Below are 27,240 nucleotides of genomic sequence, written 5' to 3' on the forward strand. Positions count from 1 at the left end.
CAACTTCCTTATACGGAGAGTATGACGTACGATGCGATCTTGATTCGTTCAACCGGGGTCACGTGGTACAACAATGGCGCTTGTTTACAAGCAGTGAAAGTACACGCTCCTGTGCAAAAATGGTTCGCACCAAGCCATCAACAACCAGAGGAGCCCCAAAATCTACGAAAAAGAGGACAGATCAAGTGAAGAGTCAATGGAAGGCGAAGAAATCAGCGCAATCAGCTTCTGTGCTGACTGACGTGACAGAATGTGTGCCGGTTTTGGGGTCGTCTGCTAGTGCTACATTTTCCGCGTCGATTCCTTCCACTGAAAACATTCTCGGCACGAAGACAAGAAGTGAGTTCAAAAAAGAATCGTATGAGAGGTTTGTTTCCGGTGGAGTTGACACTAAGTCATCTGCTGCTACTGAAACCCTGGTAAAAACCCAGAGGGGTGTTGTAGACTTTGCCGAAGTAGACAGTATGGTTGCAAGTTTGTGCTGTCCACAGTGCAAAAACAAGTGCTTGTCTCTTTGCACAGACTCCAGACCAACAAGTGGCTTGGCAGTATTTGCCCAGGTGAACTGTTCTTCGTGCGAAGAGCCTGTGTATGAACAGTATCTGGCGACAAAATTTAAATCCAAGACAAAAGTGTTCGACATGAACAGACAGGCAGTGTATTCCTCGCTTGCTTGTGGACTGGGAGCCACCACATTCAGAAATTTCTGTGAAAACATGGATTTAGCTGGACTTCACCACAAGACCTTTCATACTCATGCCAGCCAACTATTCACACAACTAGAGGGATTCCGGAAGCATGTGTTCAGTGAGACTGTTGCATATGTTCGAGAAGTTCATGCAAGATACTGTGGCACTACTCTTGGTGTCGATGACACCCTGAACATTATTGTGAGCTATGATGGCACCTGGCTTACTCGTGGACACTCTTCGCACATTGGAGTTGGGTGTGCTGTGGACTTACTTACTGGACTCTGTGTTGATGCCCATGTCATGTGTACCTACTGCCAGGTGTGCGAGTCTACGGGGCAGAAGCTGTTTCAGGAAAAACCAGAGGAGTATGCGGCCTGGCTCGTGGACCACTTGGACAAGTGTGAGGTGAACTATAAAGGTAAATTATATTTGTTTGCCCAGAAATATTTGAATAGAGTTTATTTCAAATTTAAGCAACTTACTCAAATATAGCAAATTACAAGTAAATGTAATAGCGATGAGTGGATATTATTTTCCATGCATTCCAGTGAAACTGAAAACCAAAACTAAAGGCATGGATGATGGATTAAAAAAAAGCGTCATAAAGACAGATCATCAATTTATGATAATAATAATGAAAGTTGTAACACATGCATATATAAATCCAATTTTTAAGAATAGTTCAGGGCATGGGGGAGTGGATGTGTGTGATGAAAATAATAAGAAAACACACACAGATAGAGAGAGAGAGAGAGAGAGAGAGAGAGAGAGAGAGAGAGAGAGAGAGAGAGACAGGCATGAAAATTCTCCGTATTTTCCGTATTTTCCGTATTTTTGAAAAAAATAAACCGTATTTTGTTTTATTTTCAGTATTTTTCCTTGTTTTTTTTTTGTTTTTTTAATTTTTTTTTTTTTTTTTTTTTTTTTTCCTAGTCATAGTTATAGTAAAATAGTTTTGGGGCCATGTTTGAATCCAATTTTAAGGCTCAGATAGCCCCAGATTGCACCAAATTGCACCCTTGAACAAAAAATTTTCCGGGGGGGCATGCCCCCGGACCCCCCTAGAAGTCTTGGCGCTTCGCGCCTGCGAAACTTGGCGCTACGCGCCTGCGAAACTTGGCGCTATGCGCCTTCGAATTTTGTTTTCAGTATTTTTTTTTTTTTCAGTTTTCATGCCTGGAGAGAGAGAGAGAGAGAGAGAGAGAGAGAGAGAGAGAGAGAGAGAGAGAGAGAGAGAGAGAGAGAGAGAGAGAGAGAGAGAGAGAGAGAGAGAGCTGTATTTACAGCATGAAGTGAGATTCACAAGTCTTCAGAATCAACGGGCTTAGAACAGAGGGAGCTAGTAGTGGTCAGGGGGTGGCAAATACATACATACAACTATACATGTGTGGCCACATACATACGTGTAAGTATGTGTGGCACAATACAAGTGTATTTAAAAATGTTCAAATAGTATCAATTGATGAATTATGCTTAACGTTTACAATCTAACATGTTCAGTGCCACAATATAACATGTTCTCACCACTATTAATAGGTAACATGCGCCTTGAGTCGCCTTGTGGGGTGAGATACGTGCGCGATATAAATCCTCGTAAATAAATAAAAGTAAATAAATAAATAAATAAAAAAATACCTGCTGCTAGAAATTTAATATACAGTAATTTGGTAATTCCATGTTTATTTCAATTCTTTTCTGTATTAATTACAGTTGAAGTATTAGCTGTACAATGACTGTGAATAACACATGCGTGCACACACACACACACACACACACTTAAAAAATACTCTGTTTGCAAATTACATTTCTTATTTTGTTCTTGTTTGCAGGCTCATCAGGGATGATGGAGGTGGAAGCAGCCCGTGTCATATGGCGTCGATCGGTGAACACCAACAAGCTTCGCTACACAACACTTCTGTCGGATGGTGACTCCAAGACTTTTACAGAGCTCAACGACATCAAGCCCTATGGTGAGGATATTCACATTGACAAGGAAGAGTGTGTGAACCATGTGAGTAAACGACTTGGTACAGCTCTTCGCAACATGGTGACAGACTGCCGAAAGCGAGGGGTGACTCTTGGTGGACGTGGAAGGGGTCAGCTGACAGGCAATGCCATACGCAAGCTACAGATTTACTACAACCGGGCAATTCGTAGCAACAAGGATGTGTGTAGCATGAAAAAAGCAATCATGGCATCACTGTACCATTGTTTTTCCACTGACGAAAATCCACAACATGAACTTTGTCCTGCTGGAGAGAGCTCGTGGTGTTTCTTTCAGGAAGCGCTGGCGAAGCACCAAGTTCCAGGTCCACACAAACACCTCATCCACACACCCCTCAATGAGGAGAAGTTAGCTGCACACCTGTTGCCCATTTATGAGAGACTTTCTGAAGAACACCTACTCAGCAGATGTGTTTCTGGCAAGACACAAAATGCCAATGAGTGTCTCCACAGCCTCATTTGGTCAAGATGTGCTAAGGACCACTTTGCTTCCCGCAGTCGTGTTGAGTTTGCAGTCTTGACTGCTATTAGAGAGTTCAACTTTGGACCTGCTGCTGCTGCCGACTCTGCCCAGTTCTTCGGATTCCAGACTGGACATCACATGAAGAGGCTTGGAGCAGCCAGGATGCACAAGAGGGTGCGGAACAGTCTGAAGGCTGTGAGAGACAAGCAAAGTAAAAGGAGAGACAAAGTGCGGGCAGCCAAGTCAAAGAGACTGGAAGAACTTGTTCAGCTGGAAGGTGGCCCTGCATATGCTGCAGGCATGTTCTAAGTTTTGACTATGTAAATGTTTTAACATAGACGGGGAATCGAGACGAGGGTCATGACTCATGGTGTGTTTGTGTATAAAGTGATTCCGAGGAAACTACTGGACCAATCTTGATAAAACTTAACATGAGAGTTCCTGAGTGCGATATCCCCAGATGTCTTTTTTCCATTTTTTGGAAAGATGTCTTTGATGACGTCATATCCGGATTTTTTTAGGCAGTTGAGGCAGCGCTCTAACACCCTAATTTTTCAACCAAATTGATTGCAATTTTGGTAAAGCAATCTTCGACGAAGTCCGGACTATGGTATTGCATTTCAGCTCAAAATTTTAAAAATAAATTAATGAGTTTGCTTGTTAAGTTTGTCATTAAAATCTAATTTTTAGTAACAAAATAAACTTTGACTGCATTGCATTCCTCATTTTTTCCTGAATTCAAAAATATATAGATATGTCATGTTCACTCTAACAATGTGCTCAGAATTACAGAAAATAGGTTTAGTAAGTACTATACGGTCTCATGCTTTGCGGAGACGAGCGTGATCCGTCTCGGTATTGTTAGCCGAGACTATCTAAATGTATCTCGTAGTCTTGGCGATGACTGGTTTGTGGTGTTGATATTTAAGTTTCATACTGATTGACTAAATGTTTTTATATTGCTTCACGCGACTTGTCATTGTTATTGTGGTTAACATTATTCTCATATATTGTGGTTATTGTACGCATATGTGCAATTAATGACTTGGGTACGTTTCGTAATTTGGAGCTAGCTTGTGTGTGTGTGTGTGTGTGTGTGTGTGTGTGTGTGTGTGAATGTGAACGTGAACGAGTGAGCGAGCTTTTTTTGGTGTGCATGCTGTAATTGGGAGTGTGTGTATGCATTGTTTGTAACTCGGGACAAACAATTTTCCTAGTGTACTGCACATGTTTGAAATAACTTATGTTTTATGTCTTCCCTAACTTTTAAACTGTGTCTCTAAGGTGTGAAAGACATTCCTCAGTGTGGAATTTGGTGATACATGTATGTATTTTGAGTTTAATTACAACTATCAATGGTTTCAAAACAAATTGTGTGCGTTTTTGCCTTTTCCTCAGTTTGCATGTTTTGACATTTGGGAACGAAATGATTTCAAATCTACTGGTTAGATTTCTGTGAAATTCTGCATACTTGTACTTTTACATACTATCTACAGAATTACCATTTGAATAATGAATCGGAAAAGAAATGTTGGCTTTACGATTTTTTTAATATTAAATTTTACGCAAAATTTCAACATTATGATAAAAAATTTTTTTTTAAATAACTGTAATACTCACAGAAAAAATAAATGGTAAATCTGTAGATATGATCTAAATCTATATTTATGCAAAATATTGGACAGAAATCGAGCATTTGGATATGGAAAAAACGGTTCCTAAAATCCAATATGGCTGCTGTTTACTTTTCTGTTTCTATAGCAACGACATACACAATAAACAAACACATTAACATTTTTTAATTCAGAGACCATCAGTATTATAACAAAAGCGACACAAACAGTGCTGATCATCAGATATGGAAAATAGCGATTTGGCCCTCACATGGCCTTAACAGGCTTAGCAGGTGTGTGCTGTGTTTGTGTATAGTCTCAAATAACTCAGCGGATCCAACAGTTGAGTAAACATGTGTGTTCGTTTTGAGCATGATGCAAGACTATGCATTATATGCACACGTTCTATCCAGGTGGGCATTGCATTCTGGGGAACAACATTATTCTTTTTAGGTGTCTTTTGTATTTTCGGGACCCATTTTTCTAAAGAGCTTGGACAGTCACTTACGTGAAAATGAATGTTCCTTTTGGAGCATGATGGCTAGCCATAAACACTTCAACATTCTCACGTCTTGAATTCGCAAGATATTATTCACTTCAAGCAATAACACGCGTGACGTCCATCACTTATATGAAAAGGAATGTTCGTGTGAAGCCTTATAGCTAACCATAAACGAGTAACATATTTGGGGTAAACATGTCAAGATTGCTAATGATATTATTCGTTTGTAGCGCAACAGATTTAACAGATCCTTGCTCTCGCTGTCTGTGTCGAAGAAGAGGGCCGATCACTTTTGTGAAAATGAATGTTCGGTAAGAGCATGATGGCCAACCATAAACGATCGATGCACATATATCTAAGTTAAAGATGTCTAGAATGTGCAAGAGTATGAAATAATTCGTTTGTAGTACAACAGATTTAACAGATCCTTGCTCTCGCTGCCTGTAAAACACGAGGATTGAAGCAGAGGGTCAATCACTTTTGTGAAAATGAATGTTCGGTAAGAACATGATGGCCAACCATAGACGATGCACATATATCTTGGTTAAAGATGTCTAGAATGTGCAAGATTTTATTTGTTTCGAGTATTAATATATCTGACAGATGCCTGTCGTTGTTGCTTTAGTTTAATGGCTCATATCTTGGCAACTCACTTCTTTGAAAATGAATGTTGCTGTGGTTTTATGGAGTTTCAAAGACCTTTATTGGCTGATGAAGCTGCAATGAAAATGAATGTTCAGTTTTAAGCAGGATGACCAACCATAGACGATGTACAGTTTTAGGCACAACTCCTCTCGACTTATTATCACACATTTAGTTTTTACTGTGATTACCTGTACAACTCTAATACCAACATGTTTGACTGATCATTTTGTGAAAGGACGATCAGTTCTGTAAAATGTCTATGAATTCTGTCAAAAAACGATCACTTCTAGTAAAATATCGATCGGTTCTTGTAAAATGAAGATCAATTCTGTGAAATTCTGTAAAATGACGATCAGTTCTTAAACAATAACGGTCAATTGTGTGAAATGTCATCTATTTTGTGAACTATCGATCCATTTGTTGATCCAATCTGTGAAATTTCGATCCATTTTGTGAACTGTCGATCCATTCTGTGAACTGTCGATCCATTTGATGAACTGTCGATCCAATCTGTGAACTGTCGATCCATTTTGTGATCTGTCGATCCATTTTGTGAACCGTCGATCCATTCTGTGAATTGTCGATCCATTTGTTGAACTGTCGATCCACGTGTTGAACAGTCGATCCATTTGTTGAACAGTCGATTCATTTTGTGAACTGTCGATCCATTTGTTGAACTGTCGATCCATTCTGTGAACTGTCGATCCATTTGTTGAACTGTGGATCCATTTTGTGAACTGTGGATCCAGTCTGTGAAATGTCGATCCATTTTGTGAAATGTCCACCAATTTTGCGAAAATGAATTTTGCATTTGGTCAACTTGTTAGATTCGTCATATCTAGAATTTGTTTGAAGCAACTTCTCACTGAGACTGTGTGTAGATGTTTCACCACTGTTCAACCCTCAGCAAGTCACTTCGGTGAAAATGAATGTTCCTTTTGGAGCAGGATGGCCGGTTGAGGATTGTACTGTGTGTGTGTGTGTGTGTGTGTGTGTGTGTGTGTGTGTGTGTGTGTGTGTGTGTGTGTGTGTGTGTGTGTGTGTGTGTGTGTGATAACTCTTTCATTCTGTTCTATAAGCTGAAGAAAAAAAAGGTAATACGTCATTCTTCTTTTTTATCCCCAGTGACAATTCTATTCATCAAAAGATTATTATCAAATAAATACAAATCAGAGTCAAATTCCGTCCTGTTGTTATAAAAAAAACAACCTTCCTTTGCATTGTTACTGTCTTGTAAAATCACTTACACTCAGTCCATTGGTGAAAGGACCAGTAAGCCCTTACTTGGTCAAACGCAGTTAATTAAAACAGTGCTGCGCCAATACTGTGATTTGTCTTTGCATATCTACGACTAATTGTACTTCGGTTCCTATTGCAGCATTCTGTTTGTGTGTGCAATTTCATAATAAATACTTCACTTTGTCCCTGTTATTTTTGGTTGTTTGCTTTCATGCGTATGTGACTTTGACTGTCTTCATCTTCATCTCTCTCTATTACCGCGGGTTAGGGGGAAGAATTTACCCGATGCTCCCCAGCATGTCGTAAGAGGCGACTAACGGATTCTGTTTCTCCTTTTACCCTTGTTCAGTGTTTCTTGTATAGAATATAGTCAATGTTTGTACAGATTTTAGTCAAGCAGTATGTAAGAAATGTTAAGTCCTTTGTACTGGAAACTTGAATTCTCCCAGTAAGGTAATATAGTGTACTACGTTGCAAGCCCCTGGAGCAATTTTTTTATTAGTGCTTTTGTGAACAAGAAACAATTGACAAGTGGCTCTATCCCATCTTTCCCCCCCGCCCCCCCACACTTTCCCCGTCGCGATATAACCTTCGTGGTTGAAAACGACGTTAAACACCAAATAAAGAAAGAAAGAATCTCTCTCTATTTCAAACGCGCGAACCGCGTACTTGCACAATAGAGAGACTCCGGAAATAACTCTGCCGAGTTGGTTGTGGTTGTGGTTGGGGTTGTGGTTGTGAAAGAATGAGTATCCTTGCTTTTGAGTGAATCAAGCAATCCAAACGTGCTCCTTTCCACGTGTTTCAGACACACATCCTCACTATTGACTGGCTTACAATGTCACGTGCTCCTTTCCACGTGTTTCAGACACACACCCTCACTATTGACTGGCTTACAATGTCACGTGCTCCTTTCCACGTGTTTCAGACACACATCCTCACTATTGACTGGCTTACAATGTCACGTGCTCCTTTCCACGTGTTTCAGACACACACCCTCACTATTGACTGGCTTACAATGTCACGTGCTCCCTTCCACGTGTTTCAGACACACACCCTCACTATTGACTGGCTTACAATGTCACGTGCTCCTTTCCTTGTGTTTCAGAAACACACCCTCACTATTGACTGGCTTACAATGTCACGTGGGACATTTTCAAACGCGAACACACGTGATTCGTTCCAACCTCTCGTCCATAACTTTTCGCCGATATAGATACAGGTTTCGTTCAGACATCCAACCCCTCACCCACCAACAGCCACCAGGACCTATTTATTTTAGAATAGCAAAAGGCGACTGCGCTAGTTCATTTGTTAACCAGCACCGCAATAACTATTTTTATCAGAAAGCTCTAAAACGGTTGAAGACTTCTTCTCGAATATATTCCAATTGTTAACAAGTACACTGTAAAATCCTGAAGATTTCCGATTACCGTCAGCGCGGTGGGAACAGATTTTCAGAAGAAAGTATCGTCCAATTCAAAACACTATCAAATTTAATAAGTTCACCAGGCAGTAATCATACAAAACAAAATATTTGTCACAAACTCAATGCAACCTTAACGATAAAAGAAACACACCCACCCACACACACACACACACACATCGGCACACTCACACACACACACGCACGCACGCACACACACACACACACACACACACACACACACACACACACACACACACACACACAGAGAGAGAACCAACCCTGACACCGAAGCAGAATTTCCCCAAATATCAATATAGCACCGACGAGACACTATTTCGTTCTGATTTTGAGACAAGTTCAACAGTCCAACAGCACCAACACACATTTTACAATGGAAGTATTTCTAAAAATGAAAGCAGTACATTTTTCGAATACCTGAATTGATTAGAAAAGGCAGTTAGCTTTTTTAATTTCATGATGACTTCGTTTGGTGACAGTAATGTTCCCTTGGCGTGTAGCCTTTACTGTTTTCCACGAAGCACAAGTAGTCTGATGCAAATGTTTGCGGATAAGACGTTGAAACTTCTTCTTCTCAACTTTCCGCCAGTTGTAGTGCTTGTTGGAGTGGGAGAATCCTGCCCAGTTGCCAGCCCTGCAAAATAGGCTACTCGCTTTAAAGATCAATCAATTAATCAATCAAGCAATCAATCAAGCAATCAGTCAAGCAAGCAATCAACCAAGCAATCAAAATAGGCTAATCCTTTTCAGATGAATGAATGAATCAATATGTCAATCAATCATCGGTGCAGTTATCCATGAAGCAATCAATTAAGCAAGCAATCATCCATCCATCAATCAATCAGTCAATCAAAAATCGGTGCAGGTATCTATGAAACAATCATTTAAGCAAGCAATCATCCATCCATCAAATATCCATCCATCCTGTCCACCCATTCATCTATCCCTCTTAAGTTCAATCAATCAATCAATCAATCATCAGTGCAGTCAACCATGACGCAATCAAATAAGCAAGCACAAACGCCTACATCCATCTACCAAGCAGTCAATCGGTCAAGCAACAATTCAACCAATAATTTTTAAAAAAACGAATTAGCTAGGATGAGAAGAAACTAACAAAGGAGAAATAAATTAATACATTTATTTTCAGGTATCCACAACTCAGTTGATTATGAAGAAAAAGTTCAGTACGCTACCAACTCTAGCAGCAATTTGTGCGTTCGGGTGCACAAATGAAAAAATTCCAAATCTGAAGACATTTAAAAAGATTTGTTAAAACAAGTCACGTAAAGCAATATCAACACATTTCATCAAACTGTCGGCCTAAAAATCAAAACTGAACTGAAAAGGATTCACCGAGACTGATTCCTGGCAGAAACAAAAATTAATACTTCGACATAATTATTTCCAGGAGGGTTCTTCCAGAAAACTACTAGCTACGTGTAAATGAAACTTGTGTATATTCTTCGAGGTGATGTCCCCAGACTGTTTTTACATTTTTTAAGAAGACGTTTGATTACGTCATATCCTTCTAAAATAAAATCATTGAAATTGGGTCAAATTTTCTTTGACCAGGTCCGGGCTAATTGTATTATATTTCAGCTCCGAATCTTAAAAAAACTGATGAATTGTTTTGTTGATTAAAGTTCTCACTCAAATTAGAATCGCAAACACAGACGCAACCGTGCTTTTATTGTAATTTGTTTTATCATTTCCTGAATCCAAAGATTATAGACATAAAAGCTATAATTAATCTGAAAATAGGCTAAAAAATGAAGAAATCTGATTTATGCAAATTAGCTTTAAAAAAAATCGGTCAGCGTTGTTTCGGTGTAAGGGTTTCGGCGACCCCAGGATTTACTAATATCTGTGAAAATAAAATCAGCTGTTGTCAGTTGTATTCATTTCAGCTGACAAATTGACTGCTTATATCGCTTTACGTCATTTCTTTTAATTCGTTTTATTTATTAACTTGAGACAGTTTTCTTTCGCTCACTTGACAGTTTGGTGAACAGCAAGCAAGGTTTTGGTAGCGTCAACCACAGTGATGTCATTGCTGGTAACAGACGTCGCTGTCAGCCAGCTGTCGTAAGCAATGCGGCCCACCACAAACTCTGGAATGCTTTGCCATGGGAATCTCCTGCAACCAAATCGTACACTGACCAAGAAATGCTGATGATTATTAGCAGGGGTACGTTCAACACGTCCAGGAATTTCTTTTCAGTAAAACAAACTTAAGCAAGTTAAAGTTTAGTTCTTCCTGCTTCATTGTTTAGAACAATGTTTGGGAATGATGATGTTGATTTTTGGTATGCGTCCAGGTAGAGGGTTTGTCCTTCCTATATTGCTTATCTTCTTTGTTCATGGGCTGAAGCTCCACGATCTTTTACGTGTATGACCGTTTTCACCCCGCCATTTAGGCAGCCATACTCCGCTTTCGGGGGAAGCATGCTTGGTATTTTCATGTTTCTATAACCTACTGAACTCCGACATGGATTACAGGATCTTTTCCGTGCGCACTTGGTCTTGTGCTTGCGTGTACACACACAGGGGGATAAGGCCCGAACAGGCCCGCACATAGGTTGACCCTAGGGATCGGAAAAATCTCCACCCTTAAGCTAACCCGACAGACGCGACCGGGATTAGGACGCACGACCTTCCGCATGGGAGGCCCGCATCTTATCCACTAGGCCACTGAGCCCGTCCCTTCGCATTGCGAAAGCATGGGCAGATCTGCATGAGATACGTAAGCTGAATGACCTGAATAAGCTCGTAGTAAGCTGAATCGTTTACACGGGAAGGACTGTGCCTATAAGAAAAACAAACAAACAAACAAACAAACAAACAAATAAACAATCAAACGAACAAACAAACTAACCAAACAGTACCACAAGCCTGCAATCCAACCTGTTGGTGATGAAGTAGTCTTGGGAGTCGGGAATGAACAGCTTGCCCCTTCTGCCGACTCTCGACACATTCTGCAGGGTGGCCGACTCCTCGTCGGTGACAAAGTTCACGTTGGTCCGCCGACCAATCACCAGGAGTGCCTGGGAGTCAGAGGGGAGTGCCTGGGAGTCAGAGGGGAGTGCGGGAGAAGTGAGCACAGCCAGCAGCGTGTCGACCAGGGAGTCTGTGAACAGGATGTCCCCGTTGGCGTAGGCGTACAGCGTAGTGTTGAAACTGCAACATTAAAACAAAGCTCGGATTACTGAAGGTAAGTCTCAGCGCAGGAGACGTGTGTTGCGCATAGAGAAAATGAATTTAAAACAAAATTATACTTTCTAAACAACCAGGTGGTTGCGTGTCGAGGTGTAATCTGCCACCTTCATTACCTTGACGTCTGGCAGACTTACCGAGGCCTTCTACGTTCCACAGCAAAGAGACATGGATACCGCCACTGTTTCATCACAAAAGTTGACCCGGTTTTTTTACATCCTGGCCTGGATTCGAATTTGTGATTCGAGGAGCACAAGCCTAGTGCTTGACCGACTGACCTGCCAGACCCCAGTATGGTTTACCTTGACCGACTGACCTACCAGACCCCAGTATGGTTTACCTTGACCGACTGACCTGCCAGACCCCAGTATGGTTTACCTTGACCGACTGACCTGCCAGACCCCAGTATGGTTTACCTTGACCGACTGACCTGCCAGACCCCAGTATGGTTTACCTTGACCGACTGACCTGCCAGACCCCAGTATGGTTTACCTTGACCGACTGACCTGCCAGACCCCAGTATGGTTTACCTTGACCGACTGACCTGCCAGACCCCAGTATGGTTTACCTTGACCGACTGACCTGCCAGACCCCAGTATGGTTTACCTTGACCGACTGACCTACCAGACCCCAGTATGGTTTACCTTGACCGACTGACCTACCAGACCCCAGTATGGTTTACCTTGCGGGCACATGTTTGTAACGGCCTCCAATGTGTAGACATGCTCATAATGCACTCTAAATTGAAGTGTTCCACTTTTGACACACTATTTGTAACTACCGTAAACTACCTTGTATTAAAACGCTCAGTATCAAGCAAACACCACCCCCCTACTTTCGGGCTAAAACTGTGTATAGGTTACTGTATCTTGTAAACGCCCACCCCCCCACATTTTGACCAACGGTGTAAAAAAAAAAAGTTACTCACCGTTCCATTGCGTCCCTGTACATGTGTTTAAGCACGGGCACGCCGATGGGAGAGTTGGAGACGGGCATGGAGAACCAGCCCCACTGCTCGGCCTGTGCCCGCAGTGTGACAGAGTTGCTGAACAGCACGGGCACCACGTAGGGCTTCAGCTGCTGCCAGTTCCTCAGGGTCAGCTTGCGAGTCTGGAAATGTGGAATAGACATTTTTTTCTCTCGAGTAAGAAATCATGCTCGGCGCCATTAAGGGTTCTTCACGGGTAAACAGCATCCTCAACTTAAAGCACATGCCAGAATCAACAGAGACATAAAGTGATACTCTTTCTCCCTCCTCATTTCTTAAAGACACAGTACTAGCTCCATCCAAATGACAACAGCAAGCAGACAGGGTGTTGATTTAGTTCTGTCGGTCAAGTAGAGAGATGGTCTAATACCATCTAAAAGTCTGACCATGCGGTGAGCCCAAAAGTCTTCACGAGATGGAATGAGCCTTTACCATAATCTAGGGCCACTAATCGTGTAAAGGAAGAAAGTGGAAAATACAATCACATGGTCAGGGATTGGCTTGGGTTTTGTCCACTATAGGTCCATTGACTGACTCGGCAAAGACAAAAATAGTTGTTTTTTCGCGGGGGAAAATACGGAATATCCCAAACTTTGTCTTGAATGGAGTACCTGTCCAAGTAGTTTGGGACTATGTGTACTTAGGTGTACTATTTAATTATAATAAAAAAAATTCATAATGCCATGAAACGTCAAGATTTGTAGCCCATGTTATGATTTTAGTATGTTAGCGTTATATCTAGTTTCTTTATTGGTATGTATATATGTAATACATGCTTTTGTTTTGTGTTTTTACAAAAGATGCATGGCATAATGGTATTGCCAATTTACTTCAGCTGTATATTATCGTTGTCCGCTTAATGTATACATATTATCTGCCTGATTTCTTACCTGATTTTGTTAAACCTATTTTTCTTTTTGTTTGCATGTATGGAAGTGTATATTGCCAATTTAATTTGGTCGTATAGTATTGTTGTATTTGTCCGCTCAATTTATATACATATATTAACTGTCTGATTTGTTACCTTTTTTTTGTGTTAAAGTTATATCTTTGTTTCAAAGCCCTCTGGGCCCAAAACAATAAAATACTTGACTTGACTTGACTTGACTTGACTCGGCAGGGTTTAGCCTGGAAGAAAAAGACAATGGGACATGTGTCCCCCTCAACCAAATTTTGATTGGACATTACATAGTCGAAGGCAAAACGCACAAAGCAGGCTAGGCGGTCCGAAAATGCTTTTGTCGAAAGATGCAAAATAGTGCTATTTAGTGCCATATGATGATATGAGAATTTGCCAGTGTATCCGGTTAGTGTGTGTGTGTGTGTGTGTGTGTGTGTGTGTGTGTGTGTGTGTGTGTGTGTGTGTGTGTGTGTGTGTGTGTGTGTGTGTGTGTGTGTGTGTTTGTCTGTTTTTCGACCGATCTCGCTTCTGTTGACAGTTTCCACGGAGGTAATCGCGCAAGCACAGGTAGTTCGCAGAATTGGTTGAATACTAATGAATTATATTTTAAAAGCAAATCACATTGCATTTTACAAACTCGCAAGTTGCTTGGCTTGGCGCACGGTTTTGCCTAGCTCATTCCTAACACTGTACTCCCTTGAAAAGTGTGCATGGGGTGGCGCAGTGGTACGTAATCTCAGTGCGCCCTTTTACGCACTGTAGGCAATTCCAATGGGACATTTTGAGATGTTATGCGCCAATGGTGCAAGGCGCACTAGTAAATAAAACCCTGCTCGGCCATGCATCAACCAGTCATTTTGCAAATCAATCAGTCAACAACAAAAAAGAAGCTTTTTTGCCGCCCCGGGACTGCGCATTATGCATTACAGCAGTGAGGAGAAACTTATTACAGTTACAGAGCTGTTGTGAGAATTGTTTAAAGGGAGGACAAAAACAACGAAGAATAAAGAATCATAAAGATCAAAAACCAAAAGTTATTTGCAATATTTTGGTTTATGCAACCTTCTTCTGGCAGAATTTCAGAAGACTGAAGGCACAATGTCTTGAAGAGGTTGTTTAATTTCATGAAGATAATGTACAGTAAATTGTGAGGGGGGAAAAAAGTTGCAATTGATTTTGAACTTTCTTGTTCTTGTTTCTTCATTCATAGTTGTGCTAAATGTGAAGCATTTGATTGAAACTAATTAAAGAATGTAACCTGAAAAGCTACCAACCCTTCCAATTTTCGCGGAATTCTTCCGAGTTTTGATTTCGTTCCATCTATTTCCGATTTCTGTAACCATATTCCGATTTTCAAACAAAACAAAAGGTTTATTTATTTTTTAAATTTTGTTATTTTTTAGAAAATCGGTCCATTGATTGACTGAGACATTTATCTATCGGTCTTTCCCGAATCTACCTAGGCAAAAGACCGATGACCGACGCCCAAGCCATACCCTGCATGTTATCACCTTCAAACTACTCAAAGATGTTCGGCGAGCACGAATTGGCTAAACCCGTGCTAAACAATGACGTCATTAACTCACTCTATTGTTCGACCATTCGCTCCTTCATTCATTCGTTCTTTCTTTTGTTTGTTTGCTTGTTTGTAAGTTGCTTGTTTGTTTCTTTGTTTCTGTGTTTGCTATCCGGTGTGATGCTTGTTTGTCGTTCACCAATTCAGTATCCCCCTTGTCAGACCAGGTGCTGAAGAGTGTCAGAAGAGGGAGAGCACACTTGTTGATAATGGCACTTCGTAGTGTGTGCGCAGACGTTAACGTCAATGTTTCAGCACATCTGTCCCGTGAAGCGTGCATCCGAGAAATCCTCAAAAGAACGATGGTGGTAGAAAAACTAAGGACTGCTAACACCAACAGTTTTCTCGGGCCAGAGAGTTTTCGTATTCTCACCATGGTTCACTCTGTCAAACTTTGTCATCTGCAAGAGAGGCAATAGTTTTTAATATTATTTGCTACGTCCAACGTAATGGCCTGGGGTGCTTAATTATTGCTTCCTTTTCGGACTCTTTGTTTTTAAAAGTGTATACGCTGAGCACAAAAATTGAAGGATATTTTTTCAGGGGTGTAGCCCAGATGTCAAACAGCAGTGGTTTGGTCAGAAACATAATTATGTGTGCATTGCTCAAATCTAAGAAACACATTATTGAGCAGAGGAAAGATAGATCTTTAAATACACATTAGTTTCTGACCAAAGCACTGCTGTTTAACATCTGGGCTATACCCCTGAAAGAGTATCCTTAACTTTTTGTGTTCAGTCTACATGTAGTACGCTTATGTAAGTGTTTGAGAAGCTAAACCTTCACAATCTGATTTCTGTCCAGAGATAGGAGAGACAATGAAATATCCGTCGTCATTTGCATTTGCATTGTACGTATTTGTCATGGTGTATTCAATATCAAATATTAATATTAAGTTTCATTGGCACGTAAGGCAACTCTTGAAGCAGAAACATATGACCTGCGAGTTACTCAAGTTGTTACTAAAACTTCATACCAAATTGTGAAAAAAGATATTAAAAGTGTTTATCACCAATCGTCGCGTGTGTCATCGAGTGATAAAATGAATATGGTGTCATAGAAACTTGTGTACTCAATCTTAACAAAATCCAGAAAACTGATGCCAAAACGGCGACGCAGAGAGTTTTAGATGTAACAGATAAAGACATTTAAGCCTCAATCGTAAATCTACTATATAATACTGGTAGGATTTTCGGTGGTTTTTCGATTCCTGTTACCAAACCGCGCGGATTTGTGCCTTCTCCTTCGGTTGCTATGCCAACGTGACCCAGGAAATCGATTCCGCTAGGTCCCGACTTCCAATTTTGTCCACGAACAAAGTTTGAAGAGGTTTGTCTCGCAAATTTGAGCAGACAAGTGAACTTTGACCTGAACTTTGACATCGCGGCGAAAGAGATCTGTGATTGGTTCTTCTTCAACTTTCGGTTCGACTAAACACGCGACCGCACCTCAGACGAACCTAGCTGTGTGTTTTATTTCTCTACCCCAGACGAACCTAAAATAATAAGAAGATAGATAGATCTGTTTATCTGTTAATGGAACTCCAAAATATTCCATAGATTTGTTTACTAAACAGTTCGAAACATTATCACCTGATAAGTCGCCGTATAACCTTATAGGTTCCAGCGACTAAATATTTTCCCCCGGTTCAACCATAGACATGTACGTCATCATGATCTCCCCTTAATTTGACCGTTATTTTGGCTGTCTTAGTGAAATGGTAAGATATATCTCTATGTTTTTTACATGTAAGTGTTCGGAAAAAATACAGTTATAGCAGCTATGTACAAAAATAAGCAGCATATGCTCTTTTCGCCAAAGTAAAGTCCTTTTTTCTTCTGGTTTCTTATATGTGTCACAGCACACCGCAAGCTTTTAGGCGAATAGCAAGTGAGTGGTATATATATATCATCAATTTTATAGTAGATAACGGTGTAAAATACTTACCATGTTCATGTCCGTTATACGTTTTCAATATTCCATATGTGTCATTTAATTGTGTGTTGCTTGATGCCATGTATGTATGTGTGTGTGTGTGTGTACATGACTTTAAATTAGCATGGATGGATGTGTGCACTCGATTGTGTGTGTGAACCATGTATATATTTTCTGTTGTCAATGTTGTCAATTAGATATGTTATACTATGCGTTTGAATCATTAAGTATTTTAGACGTCATACTTTTTTTCGTATCTTCACGATGGCTTTTTACCCGTTTAAATTTTAATGCTTCCAACTTTCAAAGCGCTGCACGGCTGGGAAGAGATGCGCACTTTTATCACTGTTGTTCATGTAGACGTAATCATGGATTCATGCAAACGTCATACCTGCTGTATTTTATTTTGTTTGTTTGTATAGTCGCGTGCGGTCGCGCAGTCTTTTTGGTCAGTTCCGATTACCTCCCATTGATGCGAAAACCTATATGACTGTTTTTTGTTATTTTTCTCTCTGTTAATTCACCAGTGGCTATGTAACATGTGTTATACCTTATAGGTTCCAGCGACTAAATATTTTTCCCCGGTGCAACCATAGACATGTACGTCATCATGATCTCCCCTTAATTTGACCGTTATTTTGGCTGTCTTAGTGAAATGGTAAGATATATCTCTATGTTTTTTACATGTAAGTGTTCGGAAAAAATACAGTTATAGCAGTTATGTACAAAAATAAGCAGCATATGCTCTTTTCGCCAAAGTAAAGTCCTTTTTTCTTCTGGTTTCTTATATGTGTCACAGCACACCGCAAGCTTTTAGGCGAATAGCAAGTGAGTGGTATATATATATCATCAATTTTATAGTAGGTAACGGTGTAAATTACTTGCCATGTTCATGTCCATTATACGTTTTCCATATTCCATATGTGCCATTTAATTGTGTGTTGCTTGATTGCTTGATGCCATGTATGTGTGTGTGTGTGTACATGACTTTAAATAAGCATGGATGGATGTGTGCACTCGATTGTGTGTGTGAACCATGTATATATTTTCTGTTGTCAATGTTGTCAATTAGATATGTTATACTATGCGTTTGAATCATTAAGTATTTTAGACGTCATACTTTTTTTCGTATCTTCACGATGGCTTTTTACCCGTTTAAATTTTAATGCTTCCAACTTTCAAAGCGCTGCACGGCTGGGAAGAGATGCGCACTTTTATCACTGTTGTTCATGTAGACGTAATCATGGATTCATGCAAACGTCATACCTGCTGTATTTTATTTTGTTTGTTTGTATAGTCGCGTGCGGTCGCGCAGTCTTTTTGGTCAGTTCCGATTACCTCCCATTGATGCGAAAACCTATATAAGAAGATAGATAGATCTGTTTATCTGTTAATGGAACTCCAAAATATTCCATAGATTTGTTTACTTAATTTTTAAAAGATAAGTTCGAAACATTATCACCTGATAAGTCGCCGTATAACCTTATAGGTTCCAGCGACTAAATATTTTCCCCCGGTGCAACCATAGACATGTACGTCATCATGATCTCCCCTTAATTTGACCGTTATTTTGGCTGTCTTAGTGAAATGGTAAGATATATCTCTATGTTTTTTACATGTAAGTGTTCGGAAAAAATACAGTTATAGCAGTTATGTACAAAAATAAGCAGCATATGCTCTTTTCGCCAAAGTAAAGTCCTTTTTTCTTCTGGTTTCTTATATGTGTCACAGCACACTGCAAGCTTTTAGGCGAATAGCAAGTGAGTGGTATATATATATCATCAATTTTATAGTAGGTAACGGTGTAAATTACTTGCCATGTTCATGTCCATTATACGTTTTCCATATTCCATATGTGTCATTTAATTGTGTGTTGCTTGATGCCATGTATGTATGTGTGTGTGTGTGTACATGACTTTAAATAAGCATGGATGTGTGCACTCGATTGTGTGTGTGAACCATGTATATATTTTCTGTTGTCAGTTACATATGTTATACTATGCGTTTGAATCATTAAGTATTTTACACGTCATACTTTTTTTCGTATCTTCACGATGGCTTTTTACCCGTTTAAATTTTAATGCTTCCAACTTTCAAAGCGCTGCACGGCTGGGAAGAGATGCGCACTTTTATCACTGTTGTTCATGTAGACGTAATCATGGATTCATGCAAACGCCATACCTGCTGTATTTTATTTTGTTTGTTTGTATAGTCGCGTGCGGTCGCGCAGTCTTTTTGGTCAGTTCCGATTACCTCCCATTGATGCGAAAACCTATATGACTGTTTTTTGTTATTTTTCTCTCTGTTAATTCACCAGTGGCTATGTAACATGTGTTACAGAATTGCACCGGTGTAAGGGTTAACATTTTATTTTTCACCAAGAGAATATAATTCATTATATGCGGGATAATGTGCGGGGGGGGGGGGGGGAGGGGTGCAAACAACATTTTCACAAGCACATAACCAACAAAATGACATCGCATGCGCAGCACACAAAGTGCGTAGCACGGGTACCACTAGTGTTGTTATGTTGGGCGAACGATGTACTCCTGTATTCTGAATTGGTTTATTCCTATTCAGCAGGCTACTGTGTCAGCATTTGGTCTAGAATAGGGCGACATATTTGGGTTATTCTCAGACAGCTTAGTCTGGAACCAAAATACCCCGGATGTCTAGCCAGCACCGAACGTGTGGCACAATTTTATAGCTCCAGTTTTCTTCAATTTGTCTAGCTATATTAGTCACCTTGGTTTTGCTCGACCTACAACACTAGTCATAGCAGTTTCAATTTAAAAGCAGTAAGTGCATTCGATTTTGTTTTTCGTTTTTACATCGATTCGAGGAGGAGAACGAAGTTTTTTGGTAGTGTCTGACGAGTCGAGGGGGAAGACAAAGGAAAACGGAACCAGTGTACACACCACCGTCCGTGACCTACTTTCTTGCTGGGGTGTGGTAAGTGTTCAAGGTAGGCAATACTTTTGTCTGCCACTGTATCATGGGGATTCCAATCTCAGTGATAACACAACTTTCTCAGCAGTCGCCTTTTAGCTTGTGTAATTTGTAGCAAAATAGTATGTCAGCTTGTTAAAAAGGGGTGATACATGCTGACCGTCTTCCGCACACTGAAGAAGGGATCGTGTCAGCGGCCACACATAATAGTCGCAGCAAGAAAAGGGGGGAAGTTGGTGCTAGTAAAATGACGGGGGAATGTTGTAATTTGTCTGGTCACGATAACAAGGATAAGAGATGAACAACACAGACAATTTTGGTGCAACACAGACTATTTGGAAAACATTTTGCCATGAAAGTGTAAATTAAGGAAGGGAGGTAACTACCGGATAACAGAGTACTCATCATAGGGGGTCACAAGTTACCTCCCATGTAGTTCTGTAATGATTTCAGTGGGATCTCAGGAATTCGAGGAAAGAACTTTACAGTGATTACAAATAATTAAGGTAAAGCAATTACAACAAGTTTGAGAAGTTAAAATATCAAACTCAGACATTTTATTTAATTGTTGAATTTCATGGGAAAAAGTTTTACTAAAAAGTATTGGACAAGAACATTAGATAATTAGGTGGGGCTAAAGCTTTGGTCATATAGAGCTGTACCTTGCCACTACAGGAACGGACGAAGGAAAAACAACACGGGGTTATAACATGGTAATTCAACTATTTATAGTCTGAGTGTTACAGATGTCTGGTAGAGGACGACCTCAACGCCGGGGGGCAGGCAGGCGACCAGCCAGACTGAGGTCGAGGTCACGCAGCCCAGTGCAGCAGCGAACAGGGCCAAGTGGTCATGGGCAGCCGGGACCGAGCCAGCGAGACCGTGGTCATGGGCAGCCGGGACCGAGCCAGTGAGACTGTGGCCATAGGCAGCCGGGACCGAGCCAGCGAGACTGTGGCCATAGGCAGCCGGGACCGAGCCAGCGAGACTGTGGCCATGGGCAGCCTGGAACAAGCCAGCGAGACTGGTGGGATGAGGAAAGAGAGGCGAGACAGGAAGCGACAGCATCGTCGGATGTCCACGCTTCAGCGCCCACAAACGGAACCGATCCAGGTACAAGGGAATTACTGGAGAGACTAAGATTTTTAGAGGACGCTTTCGTGAACGGGGCGGGGGGACACAGGGGTCATAGAATGGACCACCTCTCTATAACAGTGACTCATGATGTCAGAAGGAAGATTGTAGAGGGGAAATCGATCGACTTGGCAATTCTCCTTGCCAAATCCTTTATGGACAGGCAAGAGGACAGGCAGACAGTGGCCTATGTCCTGGACGACCAGGGGCGCCTTGTCCCAAAGGAAGAAAAGAGGGGAAAAGGAGAAATGTCCCTAGAGCAGTGGACCAGTGCGTTCCACATATACATGTCGGTATACCTGGTGGCCCACCCTGAATGTTTGCAGGATATGCTGGCTTATGCGGAATTAATCAGAGGAGCGGCCCGGGATTTCCCGGGCAATGGCTGGTTGCTCTATGACCAGCAATTCCGCACAGTAAAGGAAGCAGACCCAACACGCCCGTGGGGAAACATCGACAACCAGCTGTGGTTGCAGCTGTTCTGTAAGCCAGCAAGTGTGACCTCATCCCTTGTTAGGTCACCTCCAGCTCAGTCTGCCAGAGGGGGGGACAGTGCCAAAAGAGGTAAGGGCGTGTGCCATTATTTCAACAGAAAAAGGGGATGCACTCGCGACAACTGCTCATACAAACACGCCTGTTCAAGCTGTGGTAGCTCCTCCCATGGAGAAGTCAGTTGTCGCAAGAAAGGGGAGGCTACCACCACATCAGCCAGCGGAGGGCAGTCCTTTCGGCCCAGAGCAAGGGACATGTGAACGTGAGGTGGTCCACACCCCTCCAGCACAGGACCCTCTGGTTTCACTTGCGGCAACACCAATAAAAACTGAAGCACTGTATCGTTGGCTGGCGGAGTACGATAATGCCAAAGACGCACACCTTATGCGCTTAGGGTTTGCTGAAGGTTTTAGGATTCCTTATACCGGGCCGAGAGTAGCCAGGGGGGCAGAAAATCATGGTTCCGCGCGTAAGCTTCCTGGTGTTGTTATGGACAAGCTGAAAGAAGAAGTCAAGTTAGGGAGGGTTGCCGGTCCATACGACCACAGACCTATGGATAATCTCATTGTATCGCCCGTAGGCCTCGTGGAAAAAAGTACACCAGGGGAGTATCGGTTAATTTTTGACCTGTCACACCCGCATGGGGGATCGGTAAACAGCGGCATACCAACCGAATACAGTTCAGTAGAATACACTCCATTTGACGCGGTGACAAAAATGATGAGGCGGCTCGGTCAAGGGGCCCATCTGTTTAAAATTGATATCACGTCAGCTTTTCGCCTGCTGCCGCTTCACCCTGATGATTTCTGCTTGCTGGGTATGCAAGTAAATGGGCAGTTTTACATTGATAAGGCGCTCCCTTTCGGTTGTTCCGTCTCCTGCGCTTTGTTTGAAAAGTTCAGTACCTTTCTAGAGTGGTGTGGACATAAGGCTTCAGGTTCAGAAAATTTGATTCATTATTTGGATGACTTCTGTGGGGGAGGGGTGTCATACATAGAGGCACAGCAGGGATTTGAAAAAGTCTTGCGATTATTCGAGGACTTAGGGGTTCCGGTGGCGCCTGACAAGTTGGTTGGGCCAACAACTTGCCTCAAGTACTTAGGGCTAATGGTGGACACCCAGAACATGGAGGTCAGAATCCCTCAAGACAAGTTGAACGAGCTAAAAGATAGCATTGGTGAGTTCATGTACAAGCGGAAGAAGGTAAAGCTAAGAGAAATTCAATCGCTGATTGGTAAGCTTAACTTCGCATGCCGGGCAGTGGTGCCAGGGCGAGCTTTCTGTAGGCGCTTGATTGATGCCACAATGGGGGCACGCAAACCGTTCCATAGAATCCGAATGACAGAAGCCATGAAGAATGACCTAGCCGTCTGGGGAAACTTCCTCCAACAGTACAACGGGGTGTCAGTTCTGCTGAGTGAGAATTGGGTTGACAACACATCGGTGCAGTTCTACACCGACGCCGCTGGAGCGGTGGGGTTTGGAGCTTATTTCCAAGGCCACTGGGCTTGCGGAGAATGGCCACCAGGACTAGCTGAAAATGGGGACATAACATTTAAGGAGTTGTTCCCAATAGTGGTGGCCGTCTTGTTGTGGGGCGAGCAGTTAAAGGACAAAAAGGTGCTGTTTCACTGCGACAACCAGGCAGTGGTACATGTCCTCAATAAGCAGTCCTCACGATCCAAAGCCTCAATGGGGTTGGTGCGTATTTTTGTTTTAGCCTGTCTGGAGCGAAACATCCTGTTTAAGGCGAAGCATATTCCAGGGCGCAGCAACAACTTAGCTGATGCGTTGTCTCGTTTGCAGCTGGACAGGTTCAGATTATTGGCGCCAGAAGCAGATCTGAGGGCAACACCAGTACCCAACTCCATCTGGCAGGTACTGCTGCAGAAATAAAAAGATTGGTGCGAAAATCCATGGCGCCATCTACCCATACTGCTTATGAACAAGGTGTACACCGGTTCGAGGCATTTAGGGACTCTCTTGGGCTGCCCCAGAGCTGGCCTGCACCAGAATCACAGGTATTGCATTTTGCAGCGTCTCTGTCTTTACAGCACTGTGCGCCAGCAACAGTTAGAACTTACTTAGCGGGTGTAAGCTGTAAACACAAACTGAACGGTTGGGAGGACCCCACCGACAATTTTGTACTTAAGAAATTGTTGCAGGGGTTGGCCAAGGAGGGCCAACGACAGGATAGCCGGCTGCCCATCACTTTTGATAGGCTAAAGCAGTTGATCAACATCTTGCCTAGCATATGTATGAATCAGTTTGAGGTAAACTTGTTTGCGGCAGCCTTCACTCTGGCATTCTTCGCGCTCCTGAGAGTCAGCGAGATCGTCGGCCAAGGGGATTCCGGGCGTGAAGGACTCAAGTTGTCGGACGTTCAGCTGACATCACAGCTGTCTGTCAGAATACTAGGCTCAAAAACAGATCAGCTAGGGGTGGGTTCAGTGATACAGTTGAAGACAGTAGGTAGTCATCGCCAGGTGTGCCCGGTTAGGTGCATGAGAGCTTACTTAAGTGCGAGGCCAGCCGGAACAGGTCTTCTGTTTAAACATTTTAGTGGCGCGCCATTAACAAGGTACCAATTTCAGGCAGTTTTGAAAAAGTGTGCGGCCACCCTGGGCTGGCAAGTAAGCCGATTTTCTTCTCATTCGTTCCGTATTGGAGCTGCAACGACAGCTGTCATAAATGGTATGACAATGGAGGAGGTAAAAACATTGGGAAGGTGGAAATCACAAGCCGTACGGGTATACATAAGGGAATAACTTTGGGGATCCAGTGGCACAAGATGGCGGAATTTCACAGGTTTCGTAAACAAATAGAATAACTTTTCATGTTAATTTAATCTAGCAGTGGCTGTAACATAAGCAACGACAGCTGGTGCCTCGCCGCAGATGGTGTACACCTCAGCGAGTGGGGCAACAAACTCTTTGTTGCGAACTTAGAGAGAGAGCTAACATGTATAATTAGGGCAGGCAGAAGTGGGGTAAATTGCTAGCAATTTGTTGGCATAAGATAGACATGGCCACAGGCGAAAGTAATTCTGCTTGGAAGCACACACTATTCAGTAACTTTAACGATATCTGCAGGATCAGTAACTTTAACGATATCTGCAGGATCAGTAACTTTAACGATATCTGCAGGATCCTCCCAGGATTGAGCCCGTACAAAAGGCCATGTTGTTGTGGTCTGGTTCAGTGGAGGAGGGTCCTGTGGCTGCACCATTACCGACCTGTATCCATTGCTAGTCTTTCTCACCCTGTGAGAGCCAGGGGTTGGCGTGCTAAACAGAGTGATTTGGTTGGTGTACACCACCAGATTACTTCTGCAAGTATAGTACGTAATGGGCAAAACAGAGCTGAGACGTCAGCCAGGGGCCTGCTGATTTGCTGGTACAGATGAGGGCAATTGGATACAGAGAAGCGGAGGGGGTGCATTTCTAAATTAGGTGTTTAAAAAAGTGGAAACTACTGCCTGTGGTTATGTCTATCTCCCCACTCTGCGCCCGATTATGCCAAAAAGTAATAACCTGATAGAACAGCAATAGGTTTGTTCTGAACTTCTGTATTTGTGGCAGAGGAATAGTGTCTCAGAACAGCTAAATGTTTGATTGTGCATGGATAGACTTTTTTACCCTGGTCAGGGGGGTGTTTTTGCTTAAGAGGAATGTACAGCAGCAAGTTTGTTGCTAGTGGAATTTTGAACCCCAGCCAGGGGAGTTTGTTGATGTGTGGATACACATGTGTATATACCAGCTCAATAAATGTTGGAACTGTTACTACCAGGGTGAAGTCTTAGATTGTGCGGTATGAGGATGGAAGTTGTGTGTATATATGTGTAAATATGCGATAAGTGGTGTCACGACATAAAGACATTTAAGCCTCAATCGTAAATGTTGTTATGTCGGGCGAACGATGTACTCCTGTATTCTGAATTGGTTTATTCCTATTCAGCAGGCTACTGTGTCAGCATTTGGTCTAGAATAGGGCGTGAAACAAAGTCTAAGGGCAAAGCGCAAACTTTTTAAGAGGGACTCAAGATTTCGAGTGATATTTGTCAGACACGGTAAATTGCAAGTCGTATTGGACAAGAATGTTGTTATTCTTCTTTCTTCGAAGTACCATATATTTGTTCTTGGCCATATTTCCGAGCTGTGCATTGTTATATTATGGGAAAAACACGTTTAAACGCAAATTCGCAAAGAAATTTTTATCATCTGCTCCGGAACTGCAACGTCGATTTGCCACAAAAATTCTGGCCCAATATGCGGAAACAGGCTGGTGGTGTCATATTTTTTAAATGGGTTTGCAAGAACTGCTCATGATTTACATAGCACTCCGGTCCTGTTATTTTTTTTGTCACACCCAAAACCGTTATTTATTTGGGCGACGCAGCATTACCTAGAAATAAAATTCAACACTGAAATCCCCGGACCCGTCATCACCGAGACTAGTTTTGCTAGCCAAAATCCGAGACAACCGGTCGCGTTTGGCTCCGCTAAGCATGCCAACATTGAACCGAATTTCTTTAATTTTGAGCACATTTTCAGAGTAAACATGACATATCAATATATTTTTTGGATTGAGGAAATGATAAAGCAAACAATGCCATCTTTTTTGTAGACTTATTAAAACTTCCGTTTTTATTAGAATTGTCTGAGTTTTGATGATCTAATTTAATTGATTTGTTAATTTAATTGTTTAGCTTCTAAGCTGAAGTACAATCCCATCGTCCGAAGTGAGTCAAAGATTGTTAGGCCAAAATTCAATCATGATTGAAAAAAGAGGTCGCCACAGTTTCGCCTCAACTTCTTTAAATAGCTGGACATGACGGCATTAAAGACATCGAAATTAAAAAAAAGAAAACGGGTGGAGATATCTTCTGGGAAACTTCATAAGGAACGATTCATGAAGATTTGTCCAGTAGTTTTCTGGGAATCCCTCTACACACGCAATGTGCACGCAAACGCACACACACACATCACCCTCGTCTCGATTCCCAGTCGATCTGAAACCATTTAGTCAAAACTGGATCAAATGTAAAAGCAAACACATCGGGTACACTCACCTCATTTTTAACATCCTTCTGGAAATCCGAAGCAGACTGCAATCTGCCATGGCTTATGCTACCTCTAACGCTTATTGTGCAAGTGTGCATGGATATCTGACAATTGTATATGTGCGTGGTTGTAAAAATCGGCATATAAGCTAGTTATTGAAGCATATTCTTGTTCACCAAGCACAGCTGGCGTTTCAGACTGTATTGTTCATTATTGCTGATTTTTGACGCCACACACACACACACACACACACACACACACTGGGCCTGCGCGCGCGTGCCTTTACTTTTTTTTTTATTAAGCCAGTTTGATTGGCACCAGGCTCACATTGCATGAAAAGGTGAACAATGTCTCAGTAGCCTACTTGCACATATTGTACAGC

The 27,240-nt window shown here is 41.9% G+C and overlaps 2 protein-coding genes across 2 annotated transcripts; one reads left to right on the plus strand and one right to left on the minus strand.

Moving 5' to 3' along the window:
• Positions 1-3: 3 nt before the first annotated feature.
• LOC138964709 (uncharacterized) lies at positions 4-7,341 on the plus strand. Its single transcript, XM_070336736.1, has 2 exons — positions 4-1,110; positions 2,522-7,341. The coding sequence occupies exons 1-2, from the start codon at positions 120-122 to the stop codon at positions 3,466-3,468; spliced, it is 1,938 nt and encodes a 645-aa protein (XP_070192837.1). The 5' UTR covers positions 4-119; the 3' UTR covers positions 3,469-7,341.
• Positions 7,342-8,878: 1,537 nt separating this feature from the next.
• Positions 8,879-26,980, minus strand: LOC138964716 (uncharacterized). The gene is made up of 6 exons (XM_070336748.1): positions 26,867-26,980; positions 15,426-15,687; positions 12,750-12,931; positions 11,513-11,785; positions 10,602-10,745; positions 8,879-9,239 (listed from the first exon to the last, which is right to left on the minus strand). The coding sequence occupies exons 2-6, from the start codon at positions 15,660-15,662 to the stop codon at positions 9,032-9,034; spliced, it is 1,044 nt and encodes a 347-aa protein (XP_070192849.1). The 5' UTR covers positions 15,663-15,687; positions 26,867-26,980; the 3' UTR covers positions 8,879-9,031.
• Positions 26,981-27,240: the final 260 nt, after the last annotated feature.

The sequence above is a fragment of the Littorina saxatilis genome, linkage group LG4 (genome assembly GCF_037325665.1).
Source record: "Littorina saxatilis isolate snail1 linkage group LG4, US_GU_Lsax_2.0, whole genome shotgun sequence".
Taxonomy (NCBI): domain Eukaryota; kingdom Metazoa; phylum Mollusca; class Gastropoda; order Littorinimorpha; family Littorinidae; genus Littorina; species Littorina saxatilis.

Coding starts and splice junctions, on each gene's coding strand:
- LOC138964709 (XM_070336736.1), top strand. CDS start 120: ATGGTTCGCACCAAGCCATCAACAACCAGAGGAGCCCCAAAATCTACG. Junction 1,111..2,521: donor GTGTGAGGTGAACTATAAAG/GTAAATTATATT, acceptor TCTTGTTTGCAG/GCTCATCAGGGATGATGGAG.
- LOC138964716 (XM_070336748.1), bottom strand. CDS start 15,662: ATGGTGAGAATACGAAAACTCTCTGGCCCGAGAAAACTGTTGGTGTTA. Junction 11,786..12,749: donor TACAGGGACGCAATGGAACG/GTGAGTAACTTT, acceptor TTAATGTTGCAG/TTTCAACACTACGCTGTACG. Junction 10,746..11,512: donor GACTACTTCATCACCAACAG/GTTGGATTGCAG, acceptor ATTTGGTTGCAG/GAGATTCCCATGGCAAAGCA.